Below are 18,995 nucleotides of genomic sequence, written 5' to 3'. Positions count from 1 at the left end.
GCTTTGTGCGAAGTGTTACATGAGAAAAATCAGGGCTGATTTATACACTGGTATCTTTTGGGAAAATCTGATTTTTCCTGTCTTGCTACGATGAAGTGTCATGTGCCCACTTGAGGTCTATACTGAAACTTGCTTTGTGGGTTTTTTAACAACATCTCGATAGATCTATATTGTTCTTGATACAGAATTTCTCTTACATTTTGTTTTCCCAGTTACATTCTGGAGGATATCAGTGCTTTCAATGACACACAGAAGAAGAGGCAGCTATTTAGGTTTGTTATGGTGCAAATAAAGGTGAGATTTCAATCAATTCAGCAGCAAGACTAGTATCAATGATGCCTTTCTTTTTTTGTTGTTTTAGGAGTAATAGAGATGGAACAGGAAAGACATCAAGTAGTCGGCAGAGCAGTACAGAGTTGGATGTGAAGTGGACAGATCAGCGACCGTGGAGCAGTACTGATTCAGACAGCTCAAATCGAAATTTGAAACCCCCTGTGACGAAGACAGCAAGTATTGGTGGCATAACTGTCTTGACACGTGGCGACAGTACAAACAGTAACAGGAGTACAGGCAAACTCTCTAAAACAGGTAGCTGGTACTCGACATGTTCAGTAGCAGAGTCTTGCTTCATTGCATTTTGTGACAGCGAATGAGAATTAACTATTACAGCCTGACATAGCTAATTCAATGTTTCAGTAGCAATGTTTCAATGTTGTGGTAGCATTATCGCTTTTATCTGTTAATGGTTAACAATCTGTTAAAGCTGACACTTTAACAAAGCGTTGTCAGAGAAAAATAAAAACAAAAAAAATGCGGATGTGGAAATCTGAAATGAACACAGTAAACGCTGGAAAAATTCATCAATTATTCTTAAGCAGAGTCAGACCAGATTCAAAATGTTAACTCTGTTTCTCACTCCACAGATTCTGCAAAACCTACTCAGTTTCTCCAGCATGTTCTGTGTTTGTATCCTCAGACCAGAACTTGTTATAAGTGAGGGATACCATTTCTCTCTGATGTAATTTTAGATTTGATACTCCTCATTCATTTTATGGTTGCTGGAGCACATAAGCATGATTTTGGGCAGTTCTGCTTGGTGGTTGATACAGGATTGACACAACAGTGTGTGCATACATTGTGTATTCCTCCAATGTTTTCTCTCTCCCTATTTTTGCAGCTTGGTTGACACCAACCTGCACTGCCCCCATTTCATCCAAAATTGCTAGCCACTTAAGGTTTTGTAATACTTTTACTTTAATTTGTTATTGTAGAGGTTTCTAGACTGGAGGGCATATGTCATTTGATTCTCCACTCTTCCAATCTCAAACTTCAATTAAGTCAATAAGGAACAATGTTAATTGTAAGCCTTTTTAAATAGTAAATAGCAGTGCTTGTGTTTCTTGAACAACTGGTGAATTTTTCAAGGCTTGCCAAATGTAACAATTAACTTTTCACATCATCTGGTGACTCTTTCTACAATTGGAGAACAATGCTGTCTATTTTAAAACTATTAAGACATATTTGCTCTCTACTATAGAATAAAAAACACACAGCAAACTCATCTAAATGACTATTGACAGTTATGTTTGTATTTCTAAGAGGCCAAATTCCTTATGCTTTCTCCCAAACTGCTGGTAAAACCTGGATGGAAACCCAAAATAAATGAATAAGCAATGTTTCCACGACTGCATCCTAAATGGAGCAGAAATCCCAGAAGTGAAGGGAGTGAAACTATGCTTCAGGCACTGCAGATAAAGGAAAAACTAAAAAATTGAAGCAATTATTCTCTGGAAAGAAAAGGTTGAAAAAATGAATAAAATATGAGACTGGAAGATCCGGTTATGATATGTGGTTCAAGTAAGTGTGTAACCTTATGGGGAATAATGAGAAAAGTACAAATTAAAATTTACCTGACCATGAAAAATTGTCATTACTGAGACATTAGATTAGATTAGATTAGATTACATTACAGTGTGGAAACAGGCCCTTCGGCCCAACAAGTCCACACCGATCTGCCGAAGCGCAACCCACCCATACCCCTATATTTACCCATTACCTAACACTACGGGCAATTTAACATGGTCAATTCACCTGACCTGCACATCTTTGGATTGTGGGAGGAAACCGGAGCACCCGGAGGAAACCCACGCAGACACGGGGAGAATGTGCAAACTCCACACAGTCAGTCGCCTGAGGCGGGACATGGCTACAAGGTGGTCAGAAGTCACATGTATGAAGTTATAAATTATACAAGAAAGCTAAGAAAATGATAGAGGGGAGATATGTTTTTTGTGCTTCATGATAAATAAAAGAAAGTACGAGAGGATATAATGAGAGATAAGCAGATAATTGCGACTTTATAGTTATAAATAAGAAATAGAAAAGAAGTCTACAATGGGAGGTAGAATAAATATCCAGGTATATAAATGCTGATTTAGTTGAGTGTGTAATAAAGACTCATGAGTTTCATGGGAGGATTTACCTTTCATAAAGAACCAAACACAAATTTTAACCTGTTTCAGAAAGATAGAGAATTTCTTGACTACATTAGAATAGACTTTTTCTTCCTAATAATGTATACTACCTCACATTTATCCATGTTAATTTTCTTTTATTTCAGTTATTTCCCCATTTTGTAAATTTATTAATGTGTTTGAATTTGTGGCACAATAGAGACTACAGAAATTGTAGATCTATTTTGAAAATATGTCTAAGGGACAATAAGAAACTATGCTATATGTATTGAGTAAAGAGTACTTAGTTAAGTTTACTAAAGAGGCTAACGCTGCAAGACCATTTATGTATTGTGATGCATGATGAGTGTCACAAGTTCCAAGGCATTAATAAACTTGCAAAATGGGGAAATAACTGAAATAAATGAAACATGGATAAATGTGAGGTAGAACATATGGTTAGGAAAAATAGGAAGGTCACTTAATCTTTGAAATATTTGGACACCTAGGTCAAGCAGAGGAGTAAAGGGATTCCCGAGCACAAGTACAGCAAACTCTAAAAACTGTGCAGGTTAGCAAGGCCACAAAAAGAAAAGCAAACCAAGCAGTGAGTTTTATTTTTATAGAGATAGAATTGAAAGTAAAGTGTGCTAAACTACGTCAAACTTTTGCCGGTTACACTTAGCCTTGTACACACTCTTATGGTCACTGTAATATAAAAAGGATATGGAGGCAATGGAGAAGACCCAGAAAAGATTTACAAGAATGATACCAGAAATACATAGATACACATACCAGGAAAGGAATGACAGGCTATGTCTCTTTTCTCTTGAAGAAAAGAAGACTGAGGGGTGACCTAATAGATGTTTGTGAAAAGTATGGAACTTCTTGGCAGAGGGATAACAAAGACAATACCTTGTTAGGGAAGAGCTTAACTAGAACAATCAAAATAAGTTAGTTGCCTCAAAATCCAACAGGGAATTCAGAAGAAACTTCTTCAGCCAAAGCAAAGCGTGAAAGGGAAAACTAAATAGACATAGGAGGGACATTAGTTGATTTTGATGGACGACTTAAGTGGAAAAAGATGGGAGGAAACTCAAGGAAACTCAAGTGGAACATGAACACCAGCGTGTATTGTTTTTTTTTGCTATGTATCCTTTGTAATTATATATTATTTATACTGTACAGAAGAGAAAAACATAAAGCCATCTACCAAGATTTTAGATTTAGGTAAGGCTTCAAATCAGTGAGACTGACCATCCAGAGCTAACTGAGTAAATGTGTTAATGGGTAAAAAGATAGATCAACGGGAGGGATTCAAAAATCAAAATTATGTGATCCAGAATCAATTTAAACTCCTACGTTTCTGGAGCTTTATTTGGAAAAATAAATCAGCTGTGGATGACTGTAAGGCCACAAAAAACAAAAAGAACCAGCAAAAAAATGAACAGAAAAACAGGGTCATATCTGGTACATGAGAAAGGTGCAAAGAACAACAATCGGCTACAAAATGGAAAGCAAAAACTATTTAAAAAAGCAGAATGAATAGTGATTTGTAAGGGATATCCAAATGGGCACAGAAACTTGTAAAATGTTAGTAGAAAGAACTAATGGTGGTGATATTATAAATGAAAATAAGGAAATGGCAAATATACAAATAATTACCTCGTATCAATATTTGCGTTCGGGGAAGAAGTCAAGATATGAAACATCCCAAGAAAACAAATATTTAATCAGGGACAGAGATGGACTGAAATTAATATAAGGAAAAAAAGGTAATTAATGAAAGTAAAGAGTGACTGCTATGACGGACCAAATGACTCCTGAGTTAGGATTTTAAAATGAGTAGAGTCATGGAGTCATAGAGTCATACAGCATGGAAACAGATCCTTCCGTCCAACTAGTCCACTCTGACCATGTTCCCAAACTAAACTAGTACCACCTGCCTGCATTTGTCCCACATCCCTCCAAATCACACCTATATAAATGTATTTTAAACTTTGTAATTATACTTACATCCACCACTTTCTCTGGTAGTTCATTCCACACATGAATCACTGTGTGCAAAAAAAAAGTTGCCCCTCATGACCTTTTTAAATATTTCTCCTTCTACCTTAAAAATATGCCCACTAGTTTTGAACTCCACCGCCATAAGGAAAAGACCTTTGCTATTCACCTTATCTATGCCCCTTATGACTTTATAAACCTCTGTGAGGTCACCACTCAATCTCCTACACTCCGGTGAAAAAAGTCCCAGCCTATCAAACCTATTCTTATAGCTCAAATCCCCCATTCCCAGCAACATCTAGGCAAATTTTTTCTGAAATCTCTCCAGTTTTCTATAATAAGGTGACCAGAACTGCACACAGTACTCCAGAAATAGGTAGGAACATTGCAGACAAAGTACAATCGATTTGGCAACCATTCTTTAGATTGAAAGTTGGCTTGTCTTTCCACTATTTAAGAAAAGTGACAAAAGAAAACCAGAAAATTATAGCCTAACTGTCAGAAATAGTCAGCTGTCAGAAAATATCTGTAGTTTATCATTCAGGAAAAGGTTATTGAACATCTTGAAAACTTTCAGGAGAAAGCCAGAATTGATTTTTAAAGGGTAAATTATACCTAACTTGATTTTTTTGTTTTGAAGAGGTGGCTGAAATAGTGTCTGTGGATATGGTTGATATGAACACCCAAAAGCCAGATGATAGAATCTTTTGTCACAGATTGGTAGCTAAAGATGAATCTCAAGGAATTGAAGGCAAATTATTACTCTGGTTAGAAAAGTGGCTGAATGGCAGATGGAAGCATAGCATATATATCAAGATATTAGTAAATTAAATAAATATGAAAAACATTTGAGGCAAATAGTTGTCAATGTAGACAATTATGTGATCTCCTCCTTTGGAGTTAAAATGATGCACAATAATACGTTCTAAATGAAGAAATGATAGAAACAGTGAAAGTCCAAAGAGACTTGGGAATCTAGGTATATAGGTTATGAAATGTTGTGAATAACTATATATATATATATATATATATATATATAAATCAAACAGCCAATGGAATGTTGTCCTTTATATTTTGAGGAATAGAATGCAAGTAAGTAAAGGTCTGGCTTCCAGTTCAAAAAAAGATGCTGGTTAGACCATACTTGGAGCACCATAAGCATTCCTGGTAACTGCACCTGAATAAGTATATTTTGTCATCTGAGGGAGTTTAGTCTAGATTTATGAGCTATATGAACATCCAGGGTTGAATTCTGAGGAGTGATAACACAAAGTATAATTCTGTGTATTTTAGGAGGTTAAAATATCTTGATTCAAGTTTCCCAAGATATTAAGGACATAGATAAGAGTAAACCAAGAGAAATTACACTGTTAGTTGGGAGTTCTAGGATTATCAGGCATGGTCTAAAAATTACTGACTGGAGTAAAATTGTGAAATCTTTCTACACAAAAGATGGTATAAAAGTTGGGAAGTCTTGTTTACAAATATCCATTGTTATTTCTAAAATTCAGATTGTTTTTTTGTCATCCAAAGTTTTCAAAGATTTATGTCAAAGTGGAGCATGAAATAAGGCTGCAGACCACTCATGATCCGAAGGGTTAAATGGCTTGCTCTGTCCTTAGGAATGAAAGGTGACCTGAAGCATGTACGAGAGAGAGAGAGGATCTGTCATTCAGTTTTGGGATCATTTGCCATTTGTGAGGAGGCAATTAATATATGCACAGCAGGTTTTATTTCCAATAAGGATATTTTGACAATTGTTTTGCATTTTCCAGGTTCCGAGTCTTCCAGTAGTGCAGGCTCCTCAGGTTCATTGTCACGGAACCATCAGCCAATACAGAGTGCAACTGTCGTCCCAGCACCAGTCAGCTCTACAGGATCAGTCTCCTACCCAGATGGTGGAATGGGTGGACAGGTGACACCTAACAACACCAGCTACATTTTGCTTCCTTTGGAAGCGACAGGTATACCACCTGGCAGTATTCTGTTAAACCCACATACAGGTTAGTGCAACCATTACTACATTTAAAGGCAAATAAAAATCCAAGCAATATCAGAGAACATCCATAGTTATCTTTTTCCATAAATATGTAAAGAATAATGATATGCTTATTAACTGATAAAAGCCTATTTCTTTAAAACAAAATATGTTTTAAGCATGTGCAAATGTATATATTAAACATACACTATTTGGTTCTCAGTGGTAAAATGATAGTTATGGGTGCTCCCTGATATGTATTGTATTAGAGTCATGTTTTTTGCAAAGTCTCTGACCTTATATGCATCTTTTGATTGGATGGGAAAGGAGAATGACATACTACAGCTAAAACCCAACACCCACAGAGCTCAAAGGCTCTAATCTCCCAAACAAAGAAAACAATCCAAAGAAGATTCTATAACAAAACAGTTAAAACTAGCCACCAACTGGTCCATTATTTAAATAAGTTCCTCCTTTGCCTACTTAAATGTTCTTTGACATTTGAAATCTGAAGTAATGCTGGGTTACTGCGAAATACAGATTGAGTTATGCCCTGCTTCATTCTGGCCTACGCTATCAAGTCATAGTGACTGCTTTATTTAAGTACACCCACTCAGCCATATTTGGTAGTGTATGTCTCACAGAAGTGATGATTGATTATCAATGTAATTGCAGAAGTAGGCAGAGATCAGTCAGCATTCATCACAATTCTTTTCTTTCACTCATTACTTCTTGACAGTTAAAACATAAAAATAAAGATGGAATCTTGCTGTCAATGCCTGGAAAGAGATCCAAGCTTGTAGAAAATGTGATTCTTTTCAACTGCCCTTAGAGCTGTCAACATCAATTCCTGAACAATCCTCAGTGATCCAGAATATATTAAAGTGATCCAGAATATATTAAAGTCTTCTATTCGTGAACTTCTCTTGCTCATAAAACCTGTCTACTGATGTCACAATTGAATCATTTCAGGATCACCAATTACTGCTTTCTGTATGCATATTCGTAATAGAAGCTTCCCATGTAAACCAGTCATATTGTGATTCACAATGTGAGTCTCACAATCAAGGGCTGGATTTACACCTTCCTCCATTAGCCAGTATTACCCCATTGCAGAGAACCAGTTCTATCCACCTAGTTTCCAGACATTTTCCAATTTAGCAATATGAAAACATCGAAGTATTATATAAAAGAAGATAGTATGTACGGGCAGGAATTTCCTTCTGGATAGCTGAATGCTACTGTCAGGCTGAAAGGCTCAAAAACTCACAACATATAGGACGTGGTCATGCATAGTGCTTTTCCCTGGGGTGACCAAATGACCATCTGAGGACAAGCTTGCTGGGACTAATTATTTTTAACCTATTTTCCTAATCAACCTGTTCAAAGATGTTATTACACACCTCAGGAGAAGGTGTGACTTGAACCACAGTCTCCTAGTCAAGAGTTAGGGATGCTACCACTGCGCCACCAAAGCCCCCCACCAGTTTACTGCCTAATTAAGAGCAGCTAACTAACTTTCTCAGGTGGAGGGCTGGTCGGCCTTCTAACTTGAAAGAAGTAGCAGGCTATAATGGCAGGTAAGTAAAGGACAGGGCACTTTGAGACTGTCAGGTACCTTCCTGGGATTAAGGTTGTTGAGTCACAGCTGTTTGTGAAGTCTGCGACCACTCCGAATAAATCTTGCTGTTTGTAAATGTGTGCACATTGTAGATTTAATCTTCTCATTATCTCTCACAATATAATTTCACAATAGAAGTAACTGCTTTTCAGACACATTTTGGTGGGGCTACAGGAGAGGAAAGGCTGTCAGAAATATGTTGCAACACAAAAAAAATGAGAAAGTAACAATGTAGACAATTATGTCAGCACTGAAACCAACTAGAAGTTTAAAAATTGAGTAAGATGGTGTGCCACATTTTGAATGAGTACAGGATTCTAAATGTACAGTGAAGAACTGCACTCAAAGATCAGAAATTGACATTAAAACACTGGCACTACGTCTATACCCTTCAATTATAGCTGTCCATTATGAGATCGGGGCATATCCTAATATCGATTATTTGGATTTTTTTAAATAATTAAATTTAAATGTGTGATCCTTTGTCTTGTCGTCTTCTGTTCGAAACCGGGTACAATTTAATGTTGGCACTGGGCTATGAACTGCCAATTGAATAACCGATGGTAGCCTGGTAATATCCCTGCTCGGAAAGGCCCATCAGAAGTGAATGCCCATCAGGTGCTTTACTGGCCAGCATTGGGTCTTCCTGCTGCCAGTAATGCACCCATGAGAGGCTTATGATTAACAGGAGTCTCAGGTAACAGACTGGGCTTCACACAGGGGTGGTCAGAGGAAAGGGAAAGGAGATTACTTTCTGTGGGACTACCTCTTCCCGTATCAATTTTGCAGCCAAGTACATACACATGTAATGTTAAATTTTTTTTGCACCTAAATTTGCATATATTTTGTTGTAGGCTGTTTCAAAGAAAAGATTGAAATTAGATAAATGTCTATGATAGATTTTTTGGCTTCATTGTGGCCTTTTGCAGGTCAACCCTTTGTGAATCCTGATGGCACACCTGCCATTTACAACCCTCCTGGTGGCCCACAATCGCTAAGAAGTCAGCTTCCTGGGCAGGCTCAGCAGCAGTCTGCATCACAGCCACAGCCACAACAGCAGCAGCAGCAGCAACAGCAGCAGCAGCTACCCAGTCATCTGGTGCCACAGGTGAGTCAGACACTACATATACCAACTAAACCAACCCCTCAACATTCACTGCTGCACCCTGCCCCTCCCAAACACCAGGTTGCTTAGCTTGGCAGGGATTTCATGTGCAGAATAATGGTGTGGTGAGAATCACTGGGATAATATCAGTTGGGGAGGAAAACAGAGGCAAAAATTGCAATGCCTGATTAACCCACACTCGTCTGTTGTCATGGGGGCAGCATGTCAGCTTTGTGTTACCTGCCAATTTAAATGATAGTTGTTTACAACTAAGTCCAATGAGACAAGTGTGCATAGCCCAGTCTGACAGTGGCTGTGTTGATTCCAACTGCTTAATTTCGTCCTTCTCTTCCTCTTCCTTCTTTTGCTGCTCTTGAGCTGCTCACCGTATTCCTGGTGCCCCCACAATGGGCATATTCCACAGAGAGAATTCCGGAAGGGACTGTAGGGCATTCTAGACCGGTCCAGGTAGCAGATCAATTGCTTCTGTTTTGTGCTATTGCCCTCGAGCTGAATGTCTGCCTCAGATCTCTTAAGCACACCAGGATCACATTTAATTAATTGTTAGTGATGGTTCAGGGCACTACGCACTCCATCTGAGCCAATTTCAAAGATCACTTAAATACGTTGATTGAGGATTTGGTTTCTTCATTAATGTCATTAGGTGTCTTGCTTTAAATCAATCTGTAGTTTTGCCCTGTCATTGAATAGTGACCTGAATGTTTTATGGTTATTGGAATATGTGGCACATATAATAATAGAGATTAATCAATTCAAAGAGCAATTATTTTTAATATCCTAATACTGGCATTTGCTTTTTTGTTGTTTCCTTTGATTTTCTGTTCTTTGTGTATCACTGAATTGTATCTCCAACGTCTGACACTGGTGCTTAAATCTCTTCTCAACCTGTGCAGGCTATGCAGCCTTCTTCCCAGTCTGTCCAGTATCCAACGGTTTCTTACCCTCCTCAGCATCTCCTGCCAGTTTCACCGACGCAGCAGTTTCCTGTGGTACTTACTCAGTTTCATTCTATCCCTTTCAGACAGTAATTCTAACATTTGCAACATGTGTATGAACATAACTGCAGTATGTTTTTGTGTGCTTTGCTTCACTTTCAGTGGTGATTGTTCACTGCATTAACTATAGTTGGCAGTTCATGGCTGAGGGTAAATCTGTATTACTTGCTGAAATATTTGTATACTGTGAGTGAGAAACTTGTTTGACTCCATGTTCTGATGCAGAAAAGTGATATTTACAATGGGGTTCACTTACAAAATATACATGTCCATATTTTACTTTTTTTTTCACAATTCTTACACAGCTATTTTCAGAGAATCATTCCACATTATGCTATTGTGATGCCCAAAATTGGACAGTTGTGGAATTTTAATTTTTAAGCAACTAAATACAAAAAGAAGAACCTGCTCTTTTTCCTCGTATGCTTATCAACTATATAAAAAAATTCTTCAATGAAGTGAACTTAACATTGGGTTTAGAAATTAGACATGCACTTCCCATATTGCTCTAAGACATAAATTTTAACTTGCTACAATAGTGTAAAAAGAGGCATTGGAAAAGAATAGCACATTTTAAATCGCTCCCAATCTATACTTCCATTGACTTCATTCGGAATGAAACTCAGCTGCTGATCTGTGATCACTTGCTTTACACAATTATACAAAGCCAAGATCCAACTTTGTAGGTTTATCTGATGCAAGATTATTTATACAGAATTAAAATTCTGCACCAACCTAGTTAGTTGCAGCTGAGGCAGTGCTAAGGGTTTTGAAAGTGACCTTCCTGATCCAGGGTTAAAGAAGAACAAAACATTTAGGCCCCTTTATAAATTATTCAGCAAACACAAATGGATGAGTTTGTATAACCTTCAAGTCAAGACACATTGAGGCTTAAAAGTTTGTTACTAAATTCAAAAAGTTTTTTCATTGTAATCTTGACATGGAGCCAAACAGTGCATGGTTTACTATGAATGTGTTTTCAGTCTTGTGGTGCCTTTGTGGTGATGCTCATGTGGCATGTAATACAATTTGTCATCAAAGTTTTTCCTTCATTATTACACTCAGATGTATTTTTCAGTAAGCCCAATTTTTGTTTTTTATGTCTGCACTATAGCGTGAAGACCTGGCTTCCCAGTTTAACCAGATAAGTTTAAGTCGACAATCGTCAGGAGATGCGCCTGAGCAGCCATCTGGTTCTGTTTATCCGACGCCAATCTTGCCTCAGCCACCCCAACAAACTAGCTACGTCATGGCATCACCAAGTCAACAGCTTCCCCCTGGAGGTTTTACGGGATCCGGACAGCCCATATCTCAGCAAGTGCTACAGCCACCACAAGGATATGTACAACAGCCACCTGCACAGGTATGCAAATTAAATGGGACTGGACAAACCTACTTAAATGATAGCAAAGGAGTGCTATCTCCCAAATGCGATGCAATTCCAAATAGCTTATCTGATTCCAAATGTTAACCAAATGTAGATATAATGAAATCACCATTTATAAAATTTCCATTTGTAGTAGAGAGTCTGATCAAACTCCAACATGTCACAACTGTTTCATTTTCCTTTAAATAATATTTTATTCAGTTTTCAGAAAGTAGTATAATGGAAAAAAAAGACATTTTCTCAGTGTTTTGGCTTGCATTCATTAGACAATTCACAAAAATGCCAATTGAAGGGTTGTGTATCCAACCAGCCATACTTGCAAAATTCCCAATGCAGTGTCCAATGTTTGTGTGAAACTGCAGTTTGTCAACCTATTTGATGGATAATCCCAAGTGTGCGACAACCAGTTTAGGAATGTCAGTCAAGCTTGCAATGTAGTACACTTGTGTATACTAGATGCTATGTATAACAATACATAGAACCCTGTTCTTTGTGGATAGAAAGAACATCTGCATGCAATGCACCTATTTTGGTGCAACAAAATGTGAGAGAGGCATTCACTCATTGATTCTCAGGGTAATATGCTGACCAATCAGAGTCAAAGCTCCTTGATTATAATTTTGCCTGTTTTAAAATAGAATAATAGCAACAAAGAAGCTAGCATAAGGTTCACATCATTGTGGATCTTGGGGAGGAATTGAATATGTGGAATGTGCATCCAAATAGAATAAGAGGCAGAAATTCTCATGAATAATTTAAGGAAAGGAACTGAGTTACTTTAGAGTTCCACTGGATGGACGATTTCATGTGAGCCAAATTGCTTTCCTCATTCATATATTTATCACAATTTTAATCTATTATTAATTCAGGTCTTGTCCATATCTGAATCCAATTCAGTGGGAGAATGTCTGTTTATCCCTATGTTATTGGCAGATGCAAGTGGATCACACAAATCTAATAATAACATGCCCCAAAAAAGTCCAGTTTTGCTTTGAAAGCTGCACAAAATTTTTCCCATGCACTGTTCTTAGCTTACTATAAAGCCCAAAGTCTCTCTTCTCCCCATAGCCATGTGACTTTAAAACCTTTCTTCCACATCTTGACCCAAGTAAGTTAAGTATAGTCTCAAACTGAAGGGGAAAAACAAACAATGTGACAAAGATTCATGGTAAGCCAGGAAATCGGGACGGTTTAAAAACCAAAAGAAGATGACTGTAGTGTTTAGAATCGGGTGGATCTTATTGACTATGAGATCTCTGATTGGGATTGTTAACCTGGGCCAATCAGGGAGCCCTGGTTTAAAGAGACAAAGAGGAGGTTCAGGGTCTCCTCTCTTCAGGGACTGACTCTCAGCTGGCTGGTTACAACCAGTATATTGTGCAGATGTAAATAAAGGGTGATGGGATACTGGCCTCTGTATAGTTACTTCAGTGACCAGATAAATGATAGAGAGAAAATAGACATTGGGAGTGAATTTGCAAGTAATATCAAAATGGATAGCAAAAGGTTCTTTAAATAAATAAATAAAAAAGAAGAGACAACAAAGTGAACTTAGGCATTGTAGAACATGAGGCTGGGAAATAATAATATCAAACCAGGAACTAGAAGAGAAGTTGATTAAATGCATTGCATCAGTCTTCGCAGTTGAAAACATGAATAGCATTCCAAAATTACTAAATAATCGAGAAGAAAGGGCAGGCGAGAAATGAGTATAATAACTATCACTGGAGAAAAAATACTAGAGAAACTAATGGGATAAAGACCTTGAACATAATGGGCTGCATTCTATTATATTAAAGTAAAAGTACAGAGATGGTTGATGCACTGATAGCAATCTTCCAGGAATCCTTGGGGTCTGAAAAAGTCTTAAAGGATTTGAAAAATTTTAAAGTACAGCCTCATTCAAAAATTGAAGGAATCAAAATAACAGGTTATTATAGGCCAGCTAACTTAACATCTGATATTGGTAGGAAGTTAGATTCTAAACCATAAGGGATGTAATAATATTTAGAAATATATAATATGATCATATAGAGCCAGCATAGCTTCATGGAGGGGAAATCATGCCTGATAACTTTGTTAGAATTCTTTGAGGAGGTAGTAAGAAGGATAAGATAAAGGGGAAGCAGTGGGTGAGGTGTACTTGGATTTTCGGAAGCGGTTTGATTAGACTATAACCTTGAACTCCTGTGATCAACCTGTTCCCTTGATGAGACACTAAGGAATTCATTTTAAGACAAGGAGCTTGAAAGGGAACTTGAGGAAAACTCTTTTCACACAGAGGGTTGTGGATATCTGGAACATATTGTTTTGCAGATGGGAGAGACAGGAAACCTCAGGATATTTAAGAATTTTTAGATGAACACTTGAAACATAGCATGCAAAGCTATGGGCTAAGTGTTAGAAAATGGGGTTAAACCTGATGGATATTAGATGACTGGCACAGAGATAAAGGGTTGAATAGGCTCTTTTCATGCTGTAAAAACTCTGAATCATGTGTCCTGGAGATGTGTCATAAAATATCTGGACAGTATGATTAAAATAATTACCAACACCCCAGCCCCATAATTTGCATCCTGAAACAAATGTATGATCAGTCTCACATTTAGGTAAATTTCCAAATAGCTCAAACACATTTGGATTTTTATAGTTAACAAAGTAAATAGTTTCAATTACACTACACGTTTGTAAAATGGAAGATGTGTATCTCATCTACCAATTTAGTGAAGCAATGATGAATTTAAGTAAACTGCTACTGGATATGTTTTTGCTGATAAGATTTCTAATTATAATATAAAGAAAGCATTCCCCAGGGAGAAACAGCAAGTAATGGCCATTTGCCTTCACCAGTAAGAAATCTTTTAATTGTTTACCAGGTTAGTGATAAAAGTTGTCCTTAGTGAAGAGAAAGTTAAATGGAGATTTGACAGAGGCATTCAAAATCGTCAGAGTAAATAGGAAGAAGCTGTTCCTCATGGAAAATGGGTCAAGAACCAAAGGATACTTTGGTTAAAAGAAAGTCAGAAATAATGTGAGGACAAACCTTTTTATATATCAAGTGGTAACATTGGAATTCGTTGGTCAGAATTTAAGGTAGATTCAATTTTTGTCATTAGTAATAGTGGGGTTTGAACCTATGTCCCCTGATGTTAGCATGGATTACTAATCCAGTGACATTACTACTCTCCCACCACCTTCCTTTAGCAATGCTGGATATTCACCTTGCTGGATCTCATAAGGTCATGGAACATTTTGTGATACTGGACAGCAGTTTGAGTGTTGACAGCCTCAGCAGATTGCAGCTACTCTTGCTTGATAAGGCTGGCTGGCATCCTCAGGGCAGAGGGATCCTTTGTTTTCCCCAATGTTTCCTTCAATCGTCACCTCCAAGGATGAACCATGGCCATTTTTGCTTCTTCCCATTGGATTATATGCTATAATCATTGCTGCATTGTGTCTTCTCTCTGGGTCTTTTAAAGTAGAGATTCTTCCTTCCTTAATTAGGTAAGTCATCCTGTCCACCCTCCATGGTTGGTCAGAGAAAACCAAAAATGGGTTCTTGGAGACAAAAACAGCAAGACTCACTAATTATTTCATCAAATTCCCAACATGAAAACTGACCCACCACTCCTCCAAAGCTGAAGTTCCAAGATTCCAGCCAGTGTTTAAGTATTGTCGTGTCAGTCATAATACTTCTCAGTAACAAATTAGCATTTCATTTATACTTCGGTTTGTGTCATGTTGCCAGCTAAACATCCCACAATGTATATCACAAGAACAACTTGATATTTACAAACAAAATAGAAATTGCTAGAGAAACTCGGGTCTGGCAGCATCTGTGGAGAGACAGCAGTTATTTCTGGTCCAGTAACCCTTCTTCAGAACATATGCTTGACATGTGTACAGTTAATAATTGAAATGCATTATAATTTTACATTACCAGAGTTACACATGTCTCTTGATTTATGAATGCTAACAATTGAAATCCACAGTGTGCTGTTATGGAAGATTGTTCATGTACCAGTTGCCTTCATTACTCTGAAACAAATACATAAAACCTGGTGTCAATGAGTAAAGTTCCTGTCAATCGTCGTTCTGATCTACAAACAGATACAGATGAAGTGAGCTGGTGAAATAGCAGAATATTTACGTTCGTTTCTAGAAGCAATGGACAATGTTTTTACTGAGTACTTTTTCTTTGGTCTGACATTTGCAATATGAATGACAGTTATCATGCTGGAAATCTGACAGCAGCTCCTGGACGTGCACACACTCAATTAAATTCAAAAATCTGGAAGTTACTGTCATGCATGCCATGCTATTCTACAGGCCACCCAGTTGTAGTCCTTGTTGTTAAAATGAGAGCCTTGACATGAATTTACCTTTGATCATTAATTCCACACTAATAGCAGTTGAAAATGTTAGGGCTGGTATATTCAAGATGAAGTAAGATTTTAAAATTATGATATGTAATCATTACTATTGATCAAAACTCGATCATAAAAAAAAAAATTGGTAGGTGTTCAGTCTTGGTCGTTTAGAAGAAAAATTAGTTTAGGTGATTAAAAACAATACATTGTCTGTCTGTCTGTCTGTTTCATCTGTCTCTCTCCCATAACCATGAATCGAGTAACTGTAATCCTGCTTCCCTATAACTCTCAGGTTATGAGGAAAAATTCCAGATCTAGAATTCCAGATCCTAACTACTCAATTTGTGAATGAGTATTTCCTCATGAGGCATTGCTACTTTAGCCAATTATCTTAAATCTGTGCCCTCTCACTCTCTATACTTCCACAAATGATAACTATTGTCTTTACTATCTACTTTGTCTATATTTCCCATGGTTTGAGTACCTGTATCAAATTTCCTCTCATGTTTTTCTCGAAACAAAACGGTCCCAGCCTCTCCAATCTACACAACTGAAGTTCATTGTACCTGGGACCATTCTCATGAAACTTTTCTGCATGGGCCTCCACCTCAGTATGTCCCCTCAATTGAAGCAGTACTGCAGTTGAGGCTAGACCCATGTTCTATGCAAGTTATTATAATTTCCTTGATAGTGTGCTCTATCCCTATTTAAAGACTAGGATACTATATGCTTTATTATTCTCTCACTCAACCTGACCTTCCACCTTCAATGATTTATTGAAGTGTAGACACAGATCCCAGTGTTCCTGTAGCTCTTTAAAACTCTATCCATTATTTTATATTAGTGGGATCTCCTGGATTGTCTGGTACTGTGCTCAAGGTGTATGTCAGGACTCTGGTGATGTCCTGATACACTAACTTCTATGAGAAGTTTTGAACTTTTGGTGGACAATTTCCTTGCTCCCTGGAATCCTCCACAGAAGTCTCGAACTTCAAACGCTTCTTATCTGGACACTTTTATCTGGGAAATGCTATATCCCTTAAAACAGAGTCTAATTCCTGAATGGAAACAGAACTGACTCTCTAATCTCTCATAACACCAAACCAAGCCCAAAAATCCTTCTTACCCTTCCTTTACCCCCTTGACCAATCCTCCCTGACTTACCCTTCCTGACCTGACCATGTTAACCCCCACCCTCCATTAAGCTTCCACCCTGACTAGACCTAACCACCTGACACCTCACCCATCTTTGCCCATTTTCTCATTCAACCACTCACCCATTCACTAATGTTAACACTGGATACTTAAGCTTGCCTTTTGGCAGCTGTAGCTTTACAGTTGTGCTCTCTGAGGAATACAGCTAGACTCAGAAGATCTGGCAAGATATGCAGAACATCTAGTGTGGTGGATTAGTGCTGCAATCTGATGATGGTTACCACATTGCAGAAGATCTGAGCCATTTTCAGTCTGTGTTCTTCCTACTAAAAATGAATCACTTCACCATTTCTCTGCATTACATTTAATCTGCCAATTGTCTGTCAATTCGACAACTTATCTATTTCATTTTAAAATTTTACATCCTCCTCGTCAGTTCACATTATTGCACTTCTGTCTTTTGATTACTGCAAATTTTGAAGCTGTCCTCTGCAATACTGAGGTCTAGGCCACTAATATATTTCAGGAAGAGCAGGGGCCTAACACTGCCTCCTGAGAATCTACCCCATAAATCTTTTTCTGCTCCAGAAACATCCAATAACCACTACTTTGTTTTCTTCCCACTCAAACAATTTTGTATCCATGTTGGTACTGATCCATTTATGCCATGAACTTTTCTTATAGATCTTTTGTGCAGCAATTTATCAAATGCTTTTTGGAATCTCAAGCACATCACATCAACAATCTCAATCAATTTAGTTAATCAAGATTTGCTTTCAACAAATCCATCATACAGGCTTTTCTTAAAAAACCCACATTTCACAACTGACTATTAATTCTGTCCTGATTAATGGTTTCTGAAAGCTCCCTCATCACTGTGGTTAAAGTATCTGGTCTGTACTTGCTGGGATTTTACACTTTTTTTTAACAAGATTGTAACACTTGCAATTCCTTAGTCCTCTGGTACCACCTGAAGCTAAGAAAGGCTGGAAAGTTATGGTCAGTGTCTCTGCATGATTGAATCTCGCTTCCCTGTATATTGGGTATATCTCACCTGTTCGTAGTGTTTTTACAATGCTACAAACAGCCTACCCAACATCATCATTTTATAAATTTGAAATCCTTACTGTGTCTGAATTGCCTCCTGTTTTACCAAGTCCTGAGTAATGTTTTATTCCTTGATAAAGACTTTGCAAAGTCTACATATAACACCTCAGTCATGCCCTGTTCCTGCATATGGAAATTCCTTTTTTGGTCAGAAAACACTCCCATTCCTTTTTTACTTATAGATCTATAAAAGGTCATGTGTTTGCTTTTTATGAAAACTTGTCGTCTCTTTTCATACACACACATTGCTTCTTTTATTTGCCTTTTAAAATCACCTTAGGATCTTCGATTTCATCCAGGTTCTTGGCTGTATGTCAAGAGCACACTTTTTCTTTTTCATCTTAATCCGTTTCTCTTTGTCATCCAGGGAATTTTGCCATGGTTTGGCCTACGTTTCATGACTTTGTCCAATCCCTTCCCCCTTTAAATGCAGGCTATTGTTGAGTTACTGGAAGACCATAAAAGGTAGGATCAAAGGTAGGCTATTCAGTCCATCAAATCTGCTCAGCTGTTCAATGAGATTATGGCTGATTGAATAATCTTCAACTTGGCTTTCATAGAATCATAGAGCCATAGAGATGTACAACATGGAAACAGTCCCTTCATTCCAACCCATCCATGCCGACCAGATATCCCAACCCAATCTAGTCCCACCAGCCAGCACCCGGCCCATATCCCTCCAAACCCTTCCTATTCATATACCCATCCAAATGCCTCTTAAATGTTGCAATTGTACCAGCCTCTATCACATCCTCTGGCAGCTCATTCCATACACGTACCACCCTCTGCGTGAAAA

At 37.7% G+C, this 18,995-nt stretch overlaps 1 protein-coding gene across 15 annotated transcripts in view; it reads left to right on the top strand.

The window, feature by feature from the left end:
* The window catches only part of LOC122549297 (cAMP-regulated phosphoprotein 21-like), a 361,656-nt gene that overhangs the window by 291,777 nt on the left and 50,884 nt on the right, over nt 1-18,995 (top strand). For 12 of the 15 annotated variants that reach the window (XM_043688843.1, XM_043688844.1, XM_043688846.1 and 9 more), the window contains 6 exons: nt 213-272; nt 362-591; nt 6,236-6,463; nt 8,989-9,167; nt 10,079-10,174; nt 11,295-11,543. In XM_043688843.1, the coding sequence (XP_043544778.1) occupies nt 213-272; nt 362-591; nt 6,236-6,463; nt 8,989-9,167; nt 10,079-10,174; nt 11,295-11,543 (1,042 nt within the window). The remainder of the gene's footprint in view (nt 1-212; nt 273-361; nt 592-6,235; nt 6,464-8,988; nt 9,168-10,078; nt 10,175-11,294; nt 11,544-18,995) is intronic. The other 3 variants (XM_043688852.1, XM_043688850.1, XM_043688854.1) reach the window with 1 other exon arrangement.

This window comes from Chiloscyllium plagiosum, chromosome 4 (assembly GCF_004010195.1).
Source record: "Chiloscyllium plagiosum isolate BGI_BamShark_2017 chromosome 4, ASM401019v2, whole genome shotgun sequence".
NCBI classification, from domain to species: domain Eukaryota; kingdom Metazoa; phylum Chordata; class Chondrichthyes; order Orectolobiformes; family Hemiscylliidae; genus Chiloscyllium; species Chiloscyllium plagiosum.
The sequence above is the reverse complement of the archived record's forward strand: the minus strand, read 5'-3'. Positions and strand labels throughout refer to the sequence as shown.